We start from the raw sequence: 16,686 nt of genomic DNA, 5'->3' as shown, positions 1-16,686 counted from the left end.
GGACCAAGTCTTTCATCTTCAGGGCTTAGAATACGATTCAAGGTAGCGTACAGGTTGGTGTCAATGACGTGGTCTTGAGTACAATACTGTTGTCACTTGGACACAATCTCTCATGTTCAGGGCTTCCAATGTCACTCAAAGTTATGCCAATGACTGTGGACAAGGACGACAGGCTGATAATGTCCATAACATGGTCAAGGGGGAACAACTATTGTCCCTTGGAGTCTTTCATATTCTGGGCTTTCAACTCAATTCAAGGATGTACTAAAATGTTCTTGGATATGGTTGACGATGTTCACGACATGGTCTAGGGTAGAATACTTTAGTCACTTGGACACAATCTTTCATGTTCAGGGCTTTCAATGTCACTCAAAGTTATGCCAATGACTGTGGACAAGGACGACAGGCTGATAATGTCCATGACATGGTTGAGAAGGGACAACTATTGTCACTTGGAGCCTTTCATATTCAGGGCTTTCGACTCAATTCAAGGATGTACTAAAATGTTCTTGGATATGGTTGATACATGTAGGTTGACGATGTTCATGACATGGTCTAGGATAGAATACTTTAGTCACTTGGACACAATCTTTCATGAGGGCTTTCAGTGTCACTCCAAGATTTGAGAAGGATTGTGTACAAGGACGACAGGTGGTTGAAGTCCTTGATATGACCAGTCAACATTAGGGAAGCCAACTTTGATATCCAAGGCTGTCATCTTACTTAGACTCGATGATTTGGTGGACAGACCAGGCCAGGATGACAGGTAGAGATATGATACTGTGGAACAGTTATGAGGGCAAAAAGTTCACTGTATCATGGGACTGGGCAGTGTGGACTAGGCCAACATTGACGATGTACCAGCATATCTCTGTAGTAAATGTACAGTATTAAGGCCCTTCACAGTAAAGCCATTGTAACTGACAACAGAACTATTTATAAAATACGGAATGATTTAATAACAACATTTACATTTCTATGTAGCTCATCAGAATTAACAAAATAATTCAACAATTATTACATGTACATCAATGCATGCAATCAGTGATAAGCAAACATTAATGCTCATCACCATAAACAGAAGAATTATTCGACTTACTCAGGAGAATAAAAATGCTAAGATCTTTGCCACTTAACCCTGAACCAAGTCAAATTCTCTAAATTGTTTCATTTCATCGAGTGTATTCTTGATAACCAGCTGAAAAACAACGCTCTGATTTATATAAACACTTCTTTTTTTTCATCATCAGTTTGTCAGTCGTGTGCGTAGAGCCAAAGCTAATAGCCACCTGAGGGAATAGGCCTCAGAACTGCTCACTCACTGCCCAACAATATAAGAGCAGCAGCGTTAGGGAGCCACCCATAAAGAACCTGTTTGCATCAATGACAGGAATTTAGGACCCCCTACAATAGGCAAGAACAAGCCCGCAATCCTTGCTAAATTTTCACTTTCAGACCCCTCTCCTTTACCTTGAATAAAGAACATTCTTTACAGACAGCTCCTCAATTCGTAACCAGAATAAACTCTATTAAAATGCATTGTACAGTAACAATTTCGTAGGGCACTAATCATGATTCGATCAACTTCACTCTCTCTTTTTGAATTTTTAGTCCATATGTATGTTTGACTTTCTTTTCGAACAACGACCACAACTGTTCATCCGACTTCCTATTCTGGTCCCCACAACATGACAAGTATTCATTCAGAACCTGGTAAAAAAAGAGAACATTTATTTTCAATTTTGCTATGCAAATTGTAATAAATTTTTATTTCCTCAATTATCAATAGTTTTGTGGTCAACGATTTTGGTCACTAGTCTTTACGGCATGATCACTGAAGACAATGCTACATGTAGCCACAGTCCTGTACTTTCACATTACGATAACATCACGCCTATCATATTTTCTTCTTCCATTTACCTCTTCAAAATCAAGCAATATTCTTTCAAAACAATATCATTTACATGTAATCTTGGGGCTAGTTCCACTGGTGCTCAAAGTACAAACTCACCTTCTTTCGTAGTTTCTTTATCTTCAATTCATTCTCATTCTTCCGCAATACTTGTAGAATGCATTGCTCCCAATTGAACTTTTGCTTCACAGGTGAAGTCACTGATGTTTGCGATGTATTCAATGCTGAAAGGTAAATGCCCTCATTAAAATATGTGCACGAAAAGCCTGACATCACTTTGTGATATGCATAAACTTCCTGGGCCGTTTCTTTTCCAATTTCTATTTCTTCAATGAGTGTGACAGTCAATTAGACAATGATGTACAATTCTCGTCATCAAGATTAGGCCTTCATACTTCATACCTTCTTGAACTTCATCCTCTTCATCGCAATGTTTTTTCTTCTTCTTCTTCTTGGTAACTTCCCGCTGCACAATCTCCTCGTCTTCATCCACTGAGTCGTCCCGTTTTCTCTTCTTACTTTTCTTCGGCTGGGGTTCCTCAGTGTCCTGCAAGTCAAGAGAAGAAGGTTTCAGGGAATTAGTGGTGGCGCCCCAAGTGCATAGCTAAAGAATTAGCTGTTGGCACTGACCTGTCCGTCTGACTAATTTCATAATACCCGCATATTTTGTACATGTGAAGGACACCCCTTAGCTAACAACCCGGTAAGACATTGGGCACCTCTCTACCAGTACACCCAAAACTTTCAAGTCAAAAGACTGACAACTGCATTGGATCTGATCTCAGCGGCCAGGAAATAGCTTGATTAAGGACAGCACTGTCAGTCAAAAAACAAAGTCCCAAAAAGAAGGATTCCGAAGTATTTTCTCCAACCTGTTCAGTTTTTGTTTTCTTTTGTTTTTTGCTCTGTTTCTTGCTCCTCTCTTCCTTTTTCTCTCGTTTACTTTTCTTTCGCTCCGTCTCTTCTTGGGAAGTTGCATCAGTCGATTCCACACTTGGTAGAGATTCTGCTTTTCCGTTTTCTCCATTCTTTTGCGGCGCGGAATTTGGAGTACTGTTTGTTGGCGGTTTCTGAATATTAGATGCCATTGCTTCCCAAACTTGGTCTATCAACCACTGTTCTCTCACGCGTAAACTGTTTTTGACAAAATTCTGAAATATAACAAAGCAATTGTAGGTTTTGAAACAAAAAGTACACAGACGCTGAATCAAAATGGTCATTTGAAGTTCTCTGCCTTTTGATCGAGTGTCCAGTATTGCTAAGTAAGGAAACTGATCCGTCGAGCCACCTTTTGCCAGTGAACACAAAAATATTAAATGTAACCAGTTGCCCAATACTTGTCACAAGAAAATGCTGATTTATCTTACCTCAAATTTCACTTTCTTCCTGGGAATATTTGGATAGTCTTTGAGTTTTTCCAGGAGTCCCAGAAGCTTTGGGTTGCCCTTTGTGTTGTTTATAGCATCTTGAACTTGCTGTTAATGAAAAGACCACAATGATAAAGGAAAACCATAACTTGAATAAGATATGTAAGCTGTGTGTTCAGACAACTGTAAAGTGCAATTTGATTCTGCACTAAAATCAAATACATCCTTAGCGTTCGATAATTGATCAAAATATTCTTTTAACCAAGCGGTTAGCGGGGCACATGTATGACCTCTGGTGGTGACCAAGCAAACTATCAGAAATAGACACTCTTGAACAATCCGGATCTGACCACACCATGAATAAAGGAAGCTGCGGCACCTAACAGATTGAAGATTTCTGCGCACCTGGATCCAAAGTTCCTGCTTTATTTCTCCTTTATTAGCTCCTGGTTTGGGCTTGTAGTTCTTTCCGCCATATTTCTCATCTTCAGTAATACACTTGGTGTGTTGCTGATAATCATTACCCCTGGAAGTAAAATCGCCCAAAAAATTGAAGGTCCAGGGTTTGAGAATTTAGTATTTACCATGTCCGAGAACTCATCAGTACTATGTTTTGTTTTTGCAACACTGACCCTGACTTACTTGGTACCGGCTTTTGAATATAAGGACTATTTTTAGAAACTACTGAAATACTTAGCCTAGTCATTAATTTTTTTGGGATTGATGACGTATTCCACACCTAACCATAGAAAACGCAACCACTCCGAGTACAAACTGCTGGCTTGGCCTTGGGAACAAGCCAAGTTTACTGAAAAATACTTCAGCAAAACTTACCAAGTTTACTGAAAAATACTTAAGGGAAACTTACCAAAATTCCTTCCCACAATCAACACATGATAAGACATTACATTGGCGACACTTGTACGAGTGTTTCTCCACCTGTGCCTTTTTCATGGACTCCCCACAGGAATTACAGGCAAACACAACCATCTCGAGGCATCAGCAAGGACCTTGAAAAACAAATTATAGATGGTTGTAAAATATGTCAATTTACCATAAACTTTAGTTTGGGCCCGGAGACGAGTTTGTATCAAGGATTGCGAAACCTTCCCGAACAAAAAAGTACGACCGGTCTGTTGGTGCGGTGTCACACTCATGTCATGTCATTGGGCCAAATCATACATAAAAATGTACAATATGCCCCTTGCCGGACAAGAGCTGACCTGGCTGGCGCTTTTGTCACTGACGAAATGTCTCTGCCTGGGCTGGGGAATGTAACGTTGTCGTTGAATGTTGATCCCTCTCCCAGGCCAAAGCACAAGGCACGGCCTGGGGCTGGGCCCTACAAATGCTGGGTCGGGAGGGATCGAGGGCATCCCTAAGTGGGAAATTAGATTCGGGGGCAACATTCTCGTAGTCAGCTTTTTTGGCAAGGGGCATAGTTCATATGGTATGGCCGTGGGCTGGGATCCTCAAAATATTGCTATCATGCAACAAGTTAACAAATGACATACGACAATCGAAATGCACCAGTCCCCCAGTGCTTTATTTTGGTTCCTATTTTCGGACATGATCAAAAGCCCCACCTTTACAAGCTTTTATCCTTCAAACTAATCAATTCTTTTGGATCTCTGTGATAATCGAACAATACCCAATAAATAAATAAAAAGAACATTCATTGCTTACCTCCTTTTTCACATAAAAAACAAACTCTACAAATATGAAGCACGTGTATTTTTCGCGATTTGGTGAAATCCGAATAAAACTGAATGAGGGAGGTTTAATCATTTGCATAATACACCTTCGGAACCTAGGAGCGCCACTATCGGTGCAGCAGCTGTTTTTTGGCGGGAATAATATGCAACTTTTTGATTAATATTCAGCACTATTCCTCGTAAAGCGTGAATCATTTCGATCAGTGAGATGTGAGAGACCCCTATTGGCGAATTTGTGTTACTTTATCTTGCCTGCTTATCTGCTTCCTATATTGTCCCTTTAACGCGGTACAAATTTTTCCCACCAGCCTGGTTTGTCTCAGCACCGATAGTGGCGCTTCTTGTTCCGAAGTTCATACATTATGCAAATGAGTAAACCTTCCTCATTAGTTTTTTCCGGATTTCACCAAAACGCGTATTTTCACATGCGTGACGTCATTCACTGGGGATTCCCACAGAAAACCCTTTCAGCAAACATGGCTTCCACAGAAGTTGGAAAAATGCAAGATGAAGCAAATAAGAGAAAAGAACGTTTAAAAGCAATGAGAGATAGACAAAGACAGTTGGAAGGGGACGTTAATGAACCTCCCGACAAGAGGGCTAATCTTGATTCTGGCGAATCCCTCCCAAAACCGATTTTCAGGAGCTACAAACCTCAGGATGAACGTCTGAAAGAACAAAGTGTTGAAGTTGAAAAACCCAAGCCGGTTGAGGTTGGGGACAAAGTCAAAGATCAGTTAGAAGCTGCTAGACCTGAGCCAGTTGTTGAGGAAGTCGATTTGGTGAATCTTGCACCGAGAAAACCGGACTGGGATTTGAAAAGGGATGTCGCGAAGAAGTTAGAAAAGTTGGATCGCAGAACGCAACGTGCCATTGCGGAGCTCATTCGAGATCGGCTGCAAATGGGAAATGAGGATCTTGCTGGTGTGGTCAGTGCTGCAGTGCAACCTGCAGCAGATGAGGACGATGATTGAGGTTGATGGGTGACTTTGTTACATTTTTACAACATGAATTAAAGCAGTCGCTGTGGATGTCAATCATCGGATGTGACTATATTTTGTTGTTGTTGATCCACAGGATGATGGAATGACCACCGTTGAGTTGGGAGAGAAAAGAACAAAGTGGTATGGTGTAGTGGTTAATCACTACAGATGTAAAGAAAGTATAACTCATTGTTAAACTCAACTATGTAAGGACTAAGGAGGGACTTCAGGGAGTGGTATAGTCAGTGCATGATCTACTCTTGAGTCTGAAATGAGTTCAACGTCAAAGCCATGTCAAGAAACCTTCAGAAACTGCAATGACTACCATAAAGTGACTGTGGCAGAATCGAGTCATCATTGTAGATCTTCTGATCTGTGGTGCAATTACGTGAAGGTTACTATAACACGGGTTATTTGTCAAGAAACCTTTAGAAACTGCAATGACTATCATAAAGTGACTGTGGCAGAATCGAGTCATCATTGTAGATCCTCGATCTGTGGTGCAATGACGTGAAGGTTACTATATAACACGGGTTATTTAAAAGGACAGCAGTTTCCTGAACAGTAGCTTCCTGAAACTATTGTGAAGATTTTACTTTTACTTGGGAAAACATTTTATAGTTCATGTAGGGACAGTTCATGTATGCCCGGAACAATATTATGTGGCATCATTTTTGATGAACGAGGAACCTGTTGGCTACTAACATTTAGACTACCACAGTGTTTACCTATTTTAACAAGTTTGAATGGCACAATCTCATACTTCGTGACTCTGAAAATATTTTCCTGCCTTTGGCTGGATGATGTGATTATGTCCATGTTCCATGCTTTCTGAGGTGGTGTATCTCATGGCAGAATGTCAGCATTGATTCATTAAAATAAGATTTTGTCATGTAAAAGTATGCTATTTTGAAGTTCAGTAGAATCTCTCTTTTTAATTCTTTTGGTACCGCAGGGTTTTTGAAGTGTATCGTACCCCTGGCCCGCAACCTCCATAGGCCGGGCGTCCTGGATCCCAACTGGGCTTGGGAAAAGTTTCAATGTAAAATAGCTAGCATTACCCGATCTTAGCGACGAAACATGTGAAACGAGGCTTGGGGGGGAAAACGACCCAACAGTGACGGGTGTGGATGTGAAATCGGTGCTTTGTCTGTGAAACTGTCCTTGTGGCTGAAGTCTTGTGACAAGGATGTGAAATCAGTACTTTTGCTGTGAAACTGTCCTTGTTCACTCGGTCTACTTTCTTGTGACATATGGATATGTTTTGGCTGCGGAACTGTCCTTGGTCCCTGATCTACATTGCTATTAAACAATTAACTGGTAGTAAAGCCTGCCTAGAACAGCCAGACACGTCCTCTGTGTGACGAAAATGCAAATGGTCCTTATCATTTCGGATTTGCACACATTCCAAAAGGAATTAGCCTCTGGAGGATAACAGTTATTTTGCTGTGGTCGCCTGTTGTCTTTATCCGACTTGGCCACTAATTTTGTCGCCAGTCGTCTTGATCCAACGTGGCTGTAACATTATGCATACATCTGGTCACCAGCCGTCTTGATCTGACTTGGCTGTGACATATAGCTTTGGTCGCCAGCTGTCTTGATACGATTTGGCTGTGGTATTACCTTTGGTCGCCTATTGTCTTGACCCAACTTGGCTGTGACATAGCTTTAATTTGGTTGTCAGTCATCTTGATCTGACTTGGCTGAATATACTTGGTCGCCAGCCGTCTTAATTCGACTTGGCTGTGACATATAGCTTTGGTCGCCAGCTGTCTTGATACGATTTGGCTGTGGTATTACCTTTGGTCGCCTATTGTCTTGACCCAACTTGGCTGTGACATAGCTTTAATTTGGTTGCCAGTCATCTTGATCTGACTTGGCTGAATATACTTGGTCGCCAGCCGTCTTAATTCGACTTGGCTGTGACATACCGTCTTCACCCGAATTGGCTGTGACATAACTTTGGTCGCCAGCCGTCGTCATGATCCGTCCTGGCTGTGACATACCTATCCTCTTGATCCAACCTGGCCGAAACATTACCTTGTGGACGACGCAATCTTCACTGAACAAGTTGATTTACAACAAGGCCGATGTGGATTGCAAAGAAAGAAGTCCGAAACGCATTTATTGTCCAGAAAATATCACTATTTCTTGATACAAAGAAGATTTACAAAAGAAGGAAATATCTAGCAGTTCCCTGGCAACAGAAGCAGTGAAATAATGAAGACCACAGACGCTGGTGGACATGCAGGCCTTACTGGGGTACTGCGTTTTTTGTCTTTCTACAGACTTCTAAGATGGAAAAGAACATGGAGACGTGAATCTGATAGTAAGCTAGCATGGCTGGTGGATAGCTGTATTTACACGCAGACGCAAACAAAGGTATAAGGGAGTTTTCGCGAAGCCCCCGAAACGCCAACGTGAACGGCTTTCCCATTGTTCGAGCTCCTGATCACCACGATGGGACAGCTGTTCGCGTTGGCGTTTCGGGGGCTCTGGGATAACTCCCTAGTGGGTTTGAACCCGAAGGCGCATACCATATCAGTATTTATTAGTCCCTTTTCCCTTTTTTGTTGGAATATACATGAGTATTTTCACAATCACCATGGTTGATGAAATGCACTTTTGGAAAGGTTTCTAATCTGCTTATTGCACAGAATACTCCAGGCTTGCTTTCATAAACATTGTTTCTGAGAAGAACCCAAGACTTGGACCGAGTAAACCTCCTCTAGGCGTATTTGCGCGCGCCCACCCAAGTCCCTGCGGTCGCTGCGTAGGACCAGGGAGAACCTCTCTATGGTGGGACCGACATATGCCTCTCGAATTCCAAGCGTACGGCTTTCTGACAAGCTCGAGCAAGAGGCAGATCATGCTGGGGCGCGCACAAATACTTTTGGCCGTAGTCTGAGAGGACCAGGAGAGGACCTGCGTCCAAGTAGATATTTCAGGACTAACTTTTGTGTCATATCATTTCTTTATACACAGGACAATTCTGAAAGCTAGCATAACACTGAAAACCATTCGTCAGAAACACAATTTCCAAGAGCCATCATTCGCTTATGACAATATTCAAGAGCTACTCTTGCAGATCTCCGACTCGAATATTTCGCCCAGACTATTTCCGAGGGCTTGTAGAAAATCTCCATAGACCAGTTGTCCAGACAGACGTGTTACCCACGTCGTCATCACTCCAGTGCTCCAGATATCCCTGAATCTAGATCCAGTTGCCAACTATCAGAACACTGCGAAACCGGTCAGAGGCCGTCGCATCCTGCTAGGACGACGTAGCATTTCCCATGGCGACAAAAGTCAAACTCGGAGACCTTGAGAGTCACAACGGAAAACGTTCTATCCAAAATATATATAGTCGCTTATGCCTTTTTGGCTTTATTCAATTACTAATGCAAATTGGAAGGCTATTTATTTTTGAGGGGACAATATGTAGTTTGATAAATCAGCTCACTACAGTTTCTTCACATAGTTTTAACCTTTCTACAATTCTACATGTATTACATTGGCTTAAAAAAGACATATTGCCTTTTGTCTGGGATATCCTTTACTAATAACCTGGTTCACTCGCATTGAGCGCTGTCGCAACTACGTTTCATTCTTCTTCCTTTAATTTTACATGTACACGGATGGAGAGCGACATCCGTGATGAACAGAAGAAATAGCTTTTTCATCTGCCGAAATAGGAAATCTAGCAAAGTCAATTGCTATATTCTGATTTTATGTACTCCTGCTGAGAAACAGCATTGCTTCTGTCTCACCGACATGACCCACTAACCATTTCTGCAAACTCTTCAGGCCTCGTTAGTTTGAGAAGCAGGGGCGGGGGCAGGGGTGGGCGTGGTGTTGGGGTTGGGGGTTCAATCGGCTAAAGAGATGAAGTTTCTAGTCATGCCGTATTGTCGATAGACATTGCGTGCACGTGGAGATAATCTGCTTATGATTCGACTGGCTTTGACGTCACCACAGTACACCACCTGGACGAGTTCATATTGCATTCCATTCAGCTTATTCATTCCTCAGAACCTGCATACTGTTCAAAGATGTTTTGGGAGAAGAGAAGGTAAATAGATTTCGAGCCAATTTGTCAACAGCCACCGCGTGCATGGAGTTAATCCCCACGCCTCCTTTCTGAATCGGCAATGACGTCATCACAGTACGTCACGTACCCGAGAAGGCCTACTGGTATTGCTTTCCGCTTGATGATTTGTCTGAGTACATTGCCCGCTTCCCAAGATGGTCAGGAAAAATACTAACAGATAGCAAATCTATTGTTTCATAATTCATGTGCAGATGTCGGCACATGTTAATTCATGACCAGTGTAACTTTTGGTTCCACTTGTCACTATCGTGATCGCTTTTCGAGTAGCGCTTGAAGAAGTTGGACAAGTTGCGGTTTAAAGTCCTCTCCACCCTGGCACATTCCGTCGCTCGCACATGTATCTGCAACAAAACAAAACGGGACAAAACATTAGAAAAACAGTGCCAAAGTACCGGTAAGCGAAATCACGAATGATAACTTTTGTCGACCATAGCTGAGCGCGCACTGCAAATAAGCGATTTTTTTCGCCTGCAAAAAAGGTTGTTTGCAGGGTCATCGCAATTGCCCAGCCTGCGATGAGAATCGGTCATCGCTGCGATCAAAAATGTCCAGCGATGGACAGGCGATTGTTGTATCGCTCATCGCAGCGTAATACCCACACGTGGCTGCGATCAAATCGTTTGCCGAGTGTGTGTAGTGCACACTTGGCTGCAGGACCCTTTCGTAGCAACAGCTGGAGAATGTGTTTACTAGATCATTCACTATCAGTGAAAGCTTTTGAAGCTTAACTTCGAAGACACGCGACAACTACTTATTAATTTGAGTCGAATTTCATTAGCGCCTTATCCCTTCTTGATTAGATGTACTTTCTGACAATCCCTGCTACGAAGTACATCTATTTGATATAGAACCGTTGTTCTACAGGTGATTTGACTAAGACGTCTGCGTTATGTTCCTATTAGCTTTTAAGCTCTTAAAAACGGCCCAGGGAAGGACATTCAAGACTCAGATCGTCTTTGGACACTACCATCGTTTCACCTTGATACAATGCCGACCGAGACCGACAAACTGTCATTTGAAATGCAACACTAGTATCCCAATGGTGTTAGCTGGGTTTGTTGTCCCATCACAGGTCACCAATCCCGTTTCTGTTGTTTCCCGCTTTCATTATTCATGCCATAAGCGCGGTGCACAAACGTACGCACAAAGCTATACAACACGTATAGCTTTGACGCTCAGTCCATTCTGAAAACCAAGTGGGGATATTTTCACGATATTCCATTACAATTTGGTGAGATCATACAAAGCTTACCTGAGGTACAACAAATGCCACTTGCCACACATTTCCCTTGGTTATTTGGTCCACATTGCCGCCCGGGTACCGAACAAGCCGTCGGCGATTCATTCTCTTTTGCGCAGACACTGCTTAGTTGTGTACCCATGTGACATCCTATTTCCCGTCCGCAGCAAATGTCTGGTCCCACGCAAATTCCAGCGCCTTTTGCGCATGACATGCACTGAAAAATATGAATAAAGAAACTTTTGAAAAATAGGCCTGTAAAAAACAAGCAAGATTGTTCACGAACATGACACTGAATACGTCTTTGGTGGATCGAGATGCTGTATCCTTCATTTGTCCTTTAAAAATTCTAATCTTTCCACCTCGCATGAACAGTCTTTTCTTTTTCATGAGATATTTATAAAGGTACATTTATTGGGAAATGAATATGGTCGAACAACAATATTGATTCAGATTACGGCAGTAGAAACTGGATAAAGGCATTTGCACAATGCCGCTCTGTTTTCACACAAAAGAGGGTGATGGCTTTGAGTGAAAAAGGAAGCAAAAAGGCACCCGATGGCATACACAAAAAAGAAAAAAAGCCTGTGAGCTCATCATTGTCATATTTCCTAAAGCCATATACAATGTAGCAACAACTTCGCTTAGCCTTCTGCCCACCAGCAGTACCAAAAGCTCAGAAGAAAAGGCAAAATCCTCTACCCCTGCCATATGAGATGTCACGTACTTTGTATGATAACCATAAGCACTCAGAAATGAATGTGATGAGAGAGTGATTACCCTGGCTAATATACAGAAATCAGGTAGTTATTTGGTCCCTGAGCTTGATCCCCGCACCAAAGCTCAATGCAGCCAGCGACCTTCGGGCAGTTTATTAAGCATCACGCACAACTATCCGCCCCTGTCTTTCCGGCCTATATTACCAACTTTCTAAGGTATGGTATTGAAGGACTGGTGACTGGGAAACGAATTGATGTCGATTAAATGGTATGAACCCTCGCTAACATACATACAACAGCTGAGTTTGATCACCAGACCAAAATCTCACTGTAGCAAACCCGGGTAACCAGCTATTGCTATCTTCCAGTTGCTCAAAGTAGCACGTAAGCCCGCTGACACTCCAAGCATTTACACAATAAAATCAGGAAATGTCTGCATACCATTGGTTCTCTTTGATGAGATAAGTGACCGGTGTATCAATTTGATACAATTTGCCCAATGTTCACCTATAGTGGTGTTGATTGCCGCCATTAGTGTTCTGAATATGATGAAAGATATTCAACTGAAGCGAAGGTTGGCACTGGGTTGTAGCTCTTCATATAAAGCGTCATGATGGTTAATGTGCCTGTTTGATCCTAATTGTGTTGGCGTATTTTATGAACTTGGCCCTCCAATCAGTTAAAATTAGCAAGGGATATTGTTCTCCCTCCCAGAATTGGCTGTTGACGTTTCTGATCACCGTCTGGCCCAACAAGAAAACTGGCATGTTGCTTCACTTTGGCCGAGAATGAACGACGCATGTGCGTTGCACCTTATAATGGCCCCAGTGTAGGATATGCCGGTGTGGCGGGGATAGTAGTCCTAGGGCTGATAGTCCGTGTAACAATAGCCCGCATTGCTAAATGTTTTGGTTAGGGTTAGCGGTACAATAGATCATGCTGCTTAATTGGTCAAATACAATGCTACCGGACTATGACTCCAGGGGGACTATATCCGCTGTCACACCGGTCTTATATTACCGTCGTTGTACGTAATCCATCCTTCATGAAAGGAGGAGACTTTAGGATTGACATTCACTGCCGGTACGTCGTCATAGGCATAGGAAATCGTTCTGGGGGCAATGTTTAAGCTTTGATATCTTTAACTCATTCAAGGTTTGATAAGTGATTCGCTGACTTAGCACTCACCCGTCTTTGTCCTAAAACGTGATCATTTAAACCTCTTTTTCCTCCAGGAGGGCAGTTACGTATGTAACATCCTGAGCAGCTGATAATAACGCAGAGAAAGACTAGAAAGGAAAGTTGCCACAAACTTGGAATACTCTTCATTTTGTTCGTTGAGCGATCTGAAAAGACAGAATGAAATAGATGTCATTATACTAGTCAAACTGATCTCGTGTCAGCATCAGCAGCTTGTTGGTTGGGAGGTCGACCGCCTGGAACAACAAATTAAAAACTGGTAGACAAAGCAGTTTGCTGCGGGGAAACTGAACCACCTTGTCATCGTCTTTGTCCAGTTAGAAGGAGATGGAATTGATGTTGTTGTTTCTAAACCAGGATGGCGTTCTCTCACGAGAGACCGCGCCGTGTTGGCGTCGTAAATGGAACGATGCATGTCTCCAAGAGCGCAAAATATTCGACCAAGCTTGTTTGAAAAGATGTTCATACAGAATAGAAGGAAAAACAACAACTTTAGGTTCCACTGGAACCATCGATAAACGGAGCCATACACCTCTTTTTAAACCTTGAATGCCTTGATTAGTCCAATGATTACTCTCAGAGAATAATTCTGTCAGGTGACAAGTACATGTATTGACCAATAGAAACATCCGTACAGTCTACATGGCCGTGCAGTCTGCGCCGAACAGATATGATAGTTCTCCTCTGATTGGTCAATACCTGATTTCCCAAATTTCCCAAAACTTCCAAAGGAAGTCCCAAATTTCTGTTTAAGGAAAGTGTTGTGTCAAAGAAACGAAAAAACACTTGACAACAGTTGCTTCAGCTGAACAGATTGTTAATAAGACACGAAAACGACATTATACCAAGTTATAGATACATGTAGTGTTCAAATTTCATTTAATTTTTGTTCGTATTGTTTCTTGCTTCCTACTGTATATAGCATCGTTGCATAAATCCACCGATAAGATGGCTGTTTTTCGCCAACCACACCCGAGTCTGATAATTCTTTTTTACTCCAAAGAAATAAATCTTTGATAGCGTCGATCCTTAAACATCCATATCGAAGGTTTAATCAATTACCTCTTAATGCCTTGCTGCGTCCGGTTATTGGTAATACATTGAGCATACTTTTGTCTATAAATATCATAGTGCTGTAAATACACCAATTTCATTGCTCTAAGATCGCTTCTGGAATCTTTACAAGGTCTCGGGGCATGGACGTATCATCGCTAGCGGACAACTTAGTGCCGTAGAACTATATGATTAGTCTATTTCATCAACTGTTCGCACGGCACGCAAAACCTTGGAAACATTTTCCGTTTTCCGTGACTTGTCGTTTTCTCCTTTAAAAAAAGTTAAGCCCATTAAAGGGAAAACTTGGGCGTGGGATTTACATAGACAGGAGGATAATGTGCCAACTTGACACCATGCGCCGCCACTTGTAGTATTACACTGATGCCGTTCTCTGATAACGATGTTCACCAGTGTTGGAAGGCTGTTTTGGGCATGGCTTGCGAATTTAAGGCAGGCCTAAGGTATCACCCCGTCCTAGTCCATTGTTTATTGCAGTTCAAATAGAAACAAGAGTTTTCATTAATCCTGTTTGGCGAGAAGTTGCGGTCGTGCTGGAAGCCGTTTTTGTACAAAAAACCAACATATCTTATTCCCAAGTGGCCCTTTAATGCAACTATCGTATTGCTGAGTTCACATTAACTCCAAGCTGCAGTGACCAACTTGTTTTGTACAACGGGGCCCTGTTCTTTGAGATGTTGCGTTTCGGAACGTAAACAAAGTATCTCTGTTGCTATTTCAAAGCTCGTACTATTGGCGTTTTTTGTAATAGTCACACGTCATGCTTCTTTAAATTCTCTGTTTATCAGTAGCCTACTCGGGTGTCCCCGTGCTAAAATAAGTGATGTTCTCTCAAGTTATTATCGAAAAAGAAAAGTCAGGTGTCAGTTTGATGTTGTCGATCTCTTCAGATAAACCACTACTATTGATCTGCTGACTAGAATCACTGTTCGACACTCTCAGGATTGTTCAGGTATCCAAGGGGAGAACCAACCAGATGCGACGCATACGTAGAGGGCATGTATTAGGAACGACACGACCTCGAGCTAAGGTTATATGTCATCAGGTTTAGTTTGGTCGAAGTTGTTCCTGTTACAGCCCCTAGCGCTTGATTCTAGGTTCAAAGATGCTTTCACAAAGTCTAGAACAGAGGCAATAACTGGGACAAAGGATGTGTTTCTATTTGAATTCGCATTATTCTGCCAGAGGCTGCGATAGCGGTTCGTGGTTCTCTACATTTGAAGACGACCCGAGTTGTTGGACTTCCTTGTTGGACAACCAGGTTCTGAATACTAAAGGGTGGACCAAGGCACAGATCTTGATGATCAGACACACGTGTAGTACATGGAACAGTAAGATGGTGCCGATAACCGAACTCAAATATTTAAACCTAATAAATTAAAAGAAGGTCAATGCAATAAGTATTCTCAATTTGCTTCCATTTACAGCACTGCAGGCCTGACCATATCCTACAAAAATACAATGAAATGCGTTCCAATGTTCCTCTGCAAAAGAAACGTTTTAGGCGATCTTATTGATATGATATGATATGACACTTTATTTCGTAACGAGTTAATGTTACAGACAGTCTCTCTGTGTCAATCGAATTTAGTTGCAGTGACCGAGTTCTTGGCACCAACCAGGCCTTTAGTGATAATGGCTTTCACGGGGAGGGAGGGGTCGAGAGGGAGGGCATCCTGAACCTCATGGTTTACATACCCCTTTAAGGAAATGTAGCCGGGGTCGGTATATCGATCCTGAACCTAATGGTCTATACCCCCTTTAAATGTAGTCGCGTATCTAAATCTTGATAAGATGCAAAAACATTGGTGGTCAAGATGGAGAGATGGAGGAGGGAGGAGGGAAACACCATGAGCATAAAGGCCATTAGAAGGACAGACACCAAGAACAGGAAAACAGAAAAACAAATAAAAAACAACATAGATTGTGTGATCACCAAGCGTCATCATCGCTCATGGCCACCCAGCGACCCCTCCCCCCTTGTTCAGTCTCCGTGCAGTCAGAACTGAACACAAACACCTTGGATACAATGTAGCACTGTTGAGAGTGTATAATGCATTGAGCCCCATTTTGGCGGCTGTGGTTATGGTTTATAGGCAACAGTAATCATTTGGGTTTGTAGGCCTACAAAATAGTGAAGCAGTCAGTCAAAATCTCGTTCTGTCATCTACTAAACTTCAGACTGACAACACCAACACACACATGTACTAGTATACTTCCAAAAGACTGATGAATGCACAGAGCCTTTTCGATATCCGACCGTGTCACCTACACGTACTCCTTCGTAATCCGCGCTTGCTTCTTACCTGCCTCATCGACCTTCCTCAACAACCACAGCGATAAGTCAATAAGCCATTGCCAATTT

At 42.3% G+C, this 16,686-nt stretch overlaps 3 protein-coding genes across 5 annotated transcripts in view; 1 reads left to right on the top strand and 2 right to left on the bottom strand.

Annotated features, from left to right (window-relative positions):
- Nucleotides 1-967: 967 nt before the first annotated feature.
- On the bottom strand, nt 968-5,038 carry LOC135489310 (cell growth-regulating nucleolar protein-like). Of its 3 annotated transcripts, none has more exons than XM_064774609.1 (8): nt 4,966-5,038; nt 4,148-4,289; nt 3,685-3,805; nt 3,280-3,387; nt 2,785-3,063; nt 2,315-2,459; nt 2,012-2,136; nt 968-1,710 (listed from the first exon to the last, which is right to left on the bottom strand). In XM_064774609.1, exons 2-8 carry the CDS (start codon nt 4,267-4,269, stop codon nt 1,570-1,572), a joined length of 1,041 nt encoding a protein of 346 aa, XP_064630679.1. In that variant the 5' UTR covers nt 4,270-4,289; nt 4,966-5,038; the 3' UTR covers nt 968-1,569. The 3 variants fall into 3 exon arrangements, with proteins under 3 accessions (XP_064630679.1, XP_064630680.1, XP_064630681.1); XM_064774610.1 differs by lacking the exon at nt 4,966-5,038 and adding an exon at nt 4,396-4,581; XM_064774611.1 differs by lacking the exon at nt 4,966-5,038 and adding an exon at nt 4,503-4,553.
- A 431-nt stretch (nt 5,039-5,469) lies between these two features.
- LOC135489249 (coiled-coil domain-containing protein 12-like) lies at nt 5,470-6,876 on the top strand. The gene has a single exon (XM_064774509.1). It carries the CDS (start codon nt 5,471-5,473, stop codon nt 5,966-5,968), a length of 498 nt encoding a protein of 165 aa, XP_064630579.1. The 5' UTR covers nt 5,470; the 3' UTR covers nt 5,969-6,876.
- Nucleotides 6,877-8,070: 1,194 nt separating this feature from the next.
- LOC135489326 (terepressin/terephysin-like) overlaps nt 8,071-16,686 on the bottom strand; it is a 56,709-nt gene continuing 48,093 nt past the window's right edge. Inside the window, exons 2-4 of the mRNA XM_064774634.1 lie at nt 13,236-13,393; nt 11,341-11,545; nt 8,071-10,429 (exon numbers count right to left, since the gene is read on the bottom strand). Coding sequence (XP_064630704.1) covers nt 10,332-10,429; nt 11,341-11,545; nt 13,236-13,376 — 444 coding nt within the window. The 5' untranslated portion in view covers nt 13,377-13,393 and the 3' untranslated portion in view covers nt 8,071-10,331. The remainder of the gene's footprint in view (nt 10,430-11,340; nt 11,546-13,235; nt 13,394-16,686) is intronic.

Source organism: Lineus longissimus, chromosome 6 (assembly GCF_910592395.1).
Source record: "Lineus longissimus chromosome 6, tnLinLong1.2, whole genome shotgun sequence".
Lineage (NCBI taxonomy): Eukaryota > Metazoa > Nemertea > Pilidiophora > Heteronemertea > Lineidae > Lineus > Lineus longissimus.
The sequence above is the reverse complement of the archived record's forward strand: the minus strand, read 5'-3'. Positions and strand labels throughout refer to the sequence as shown.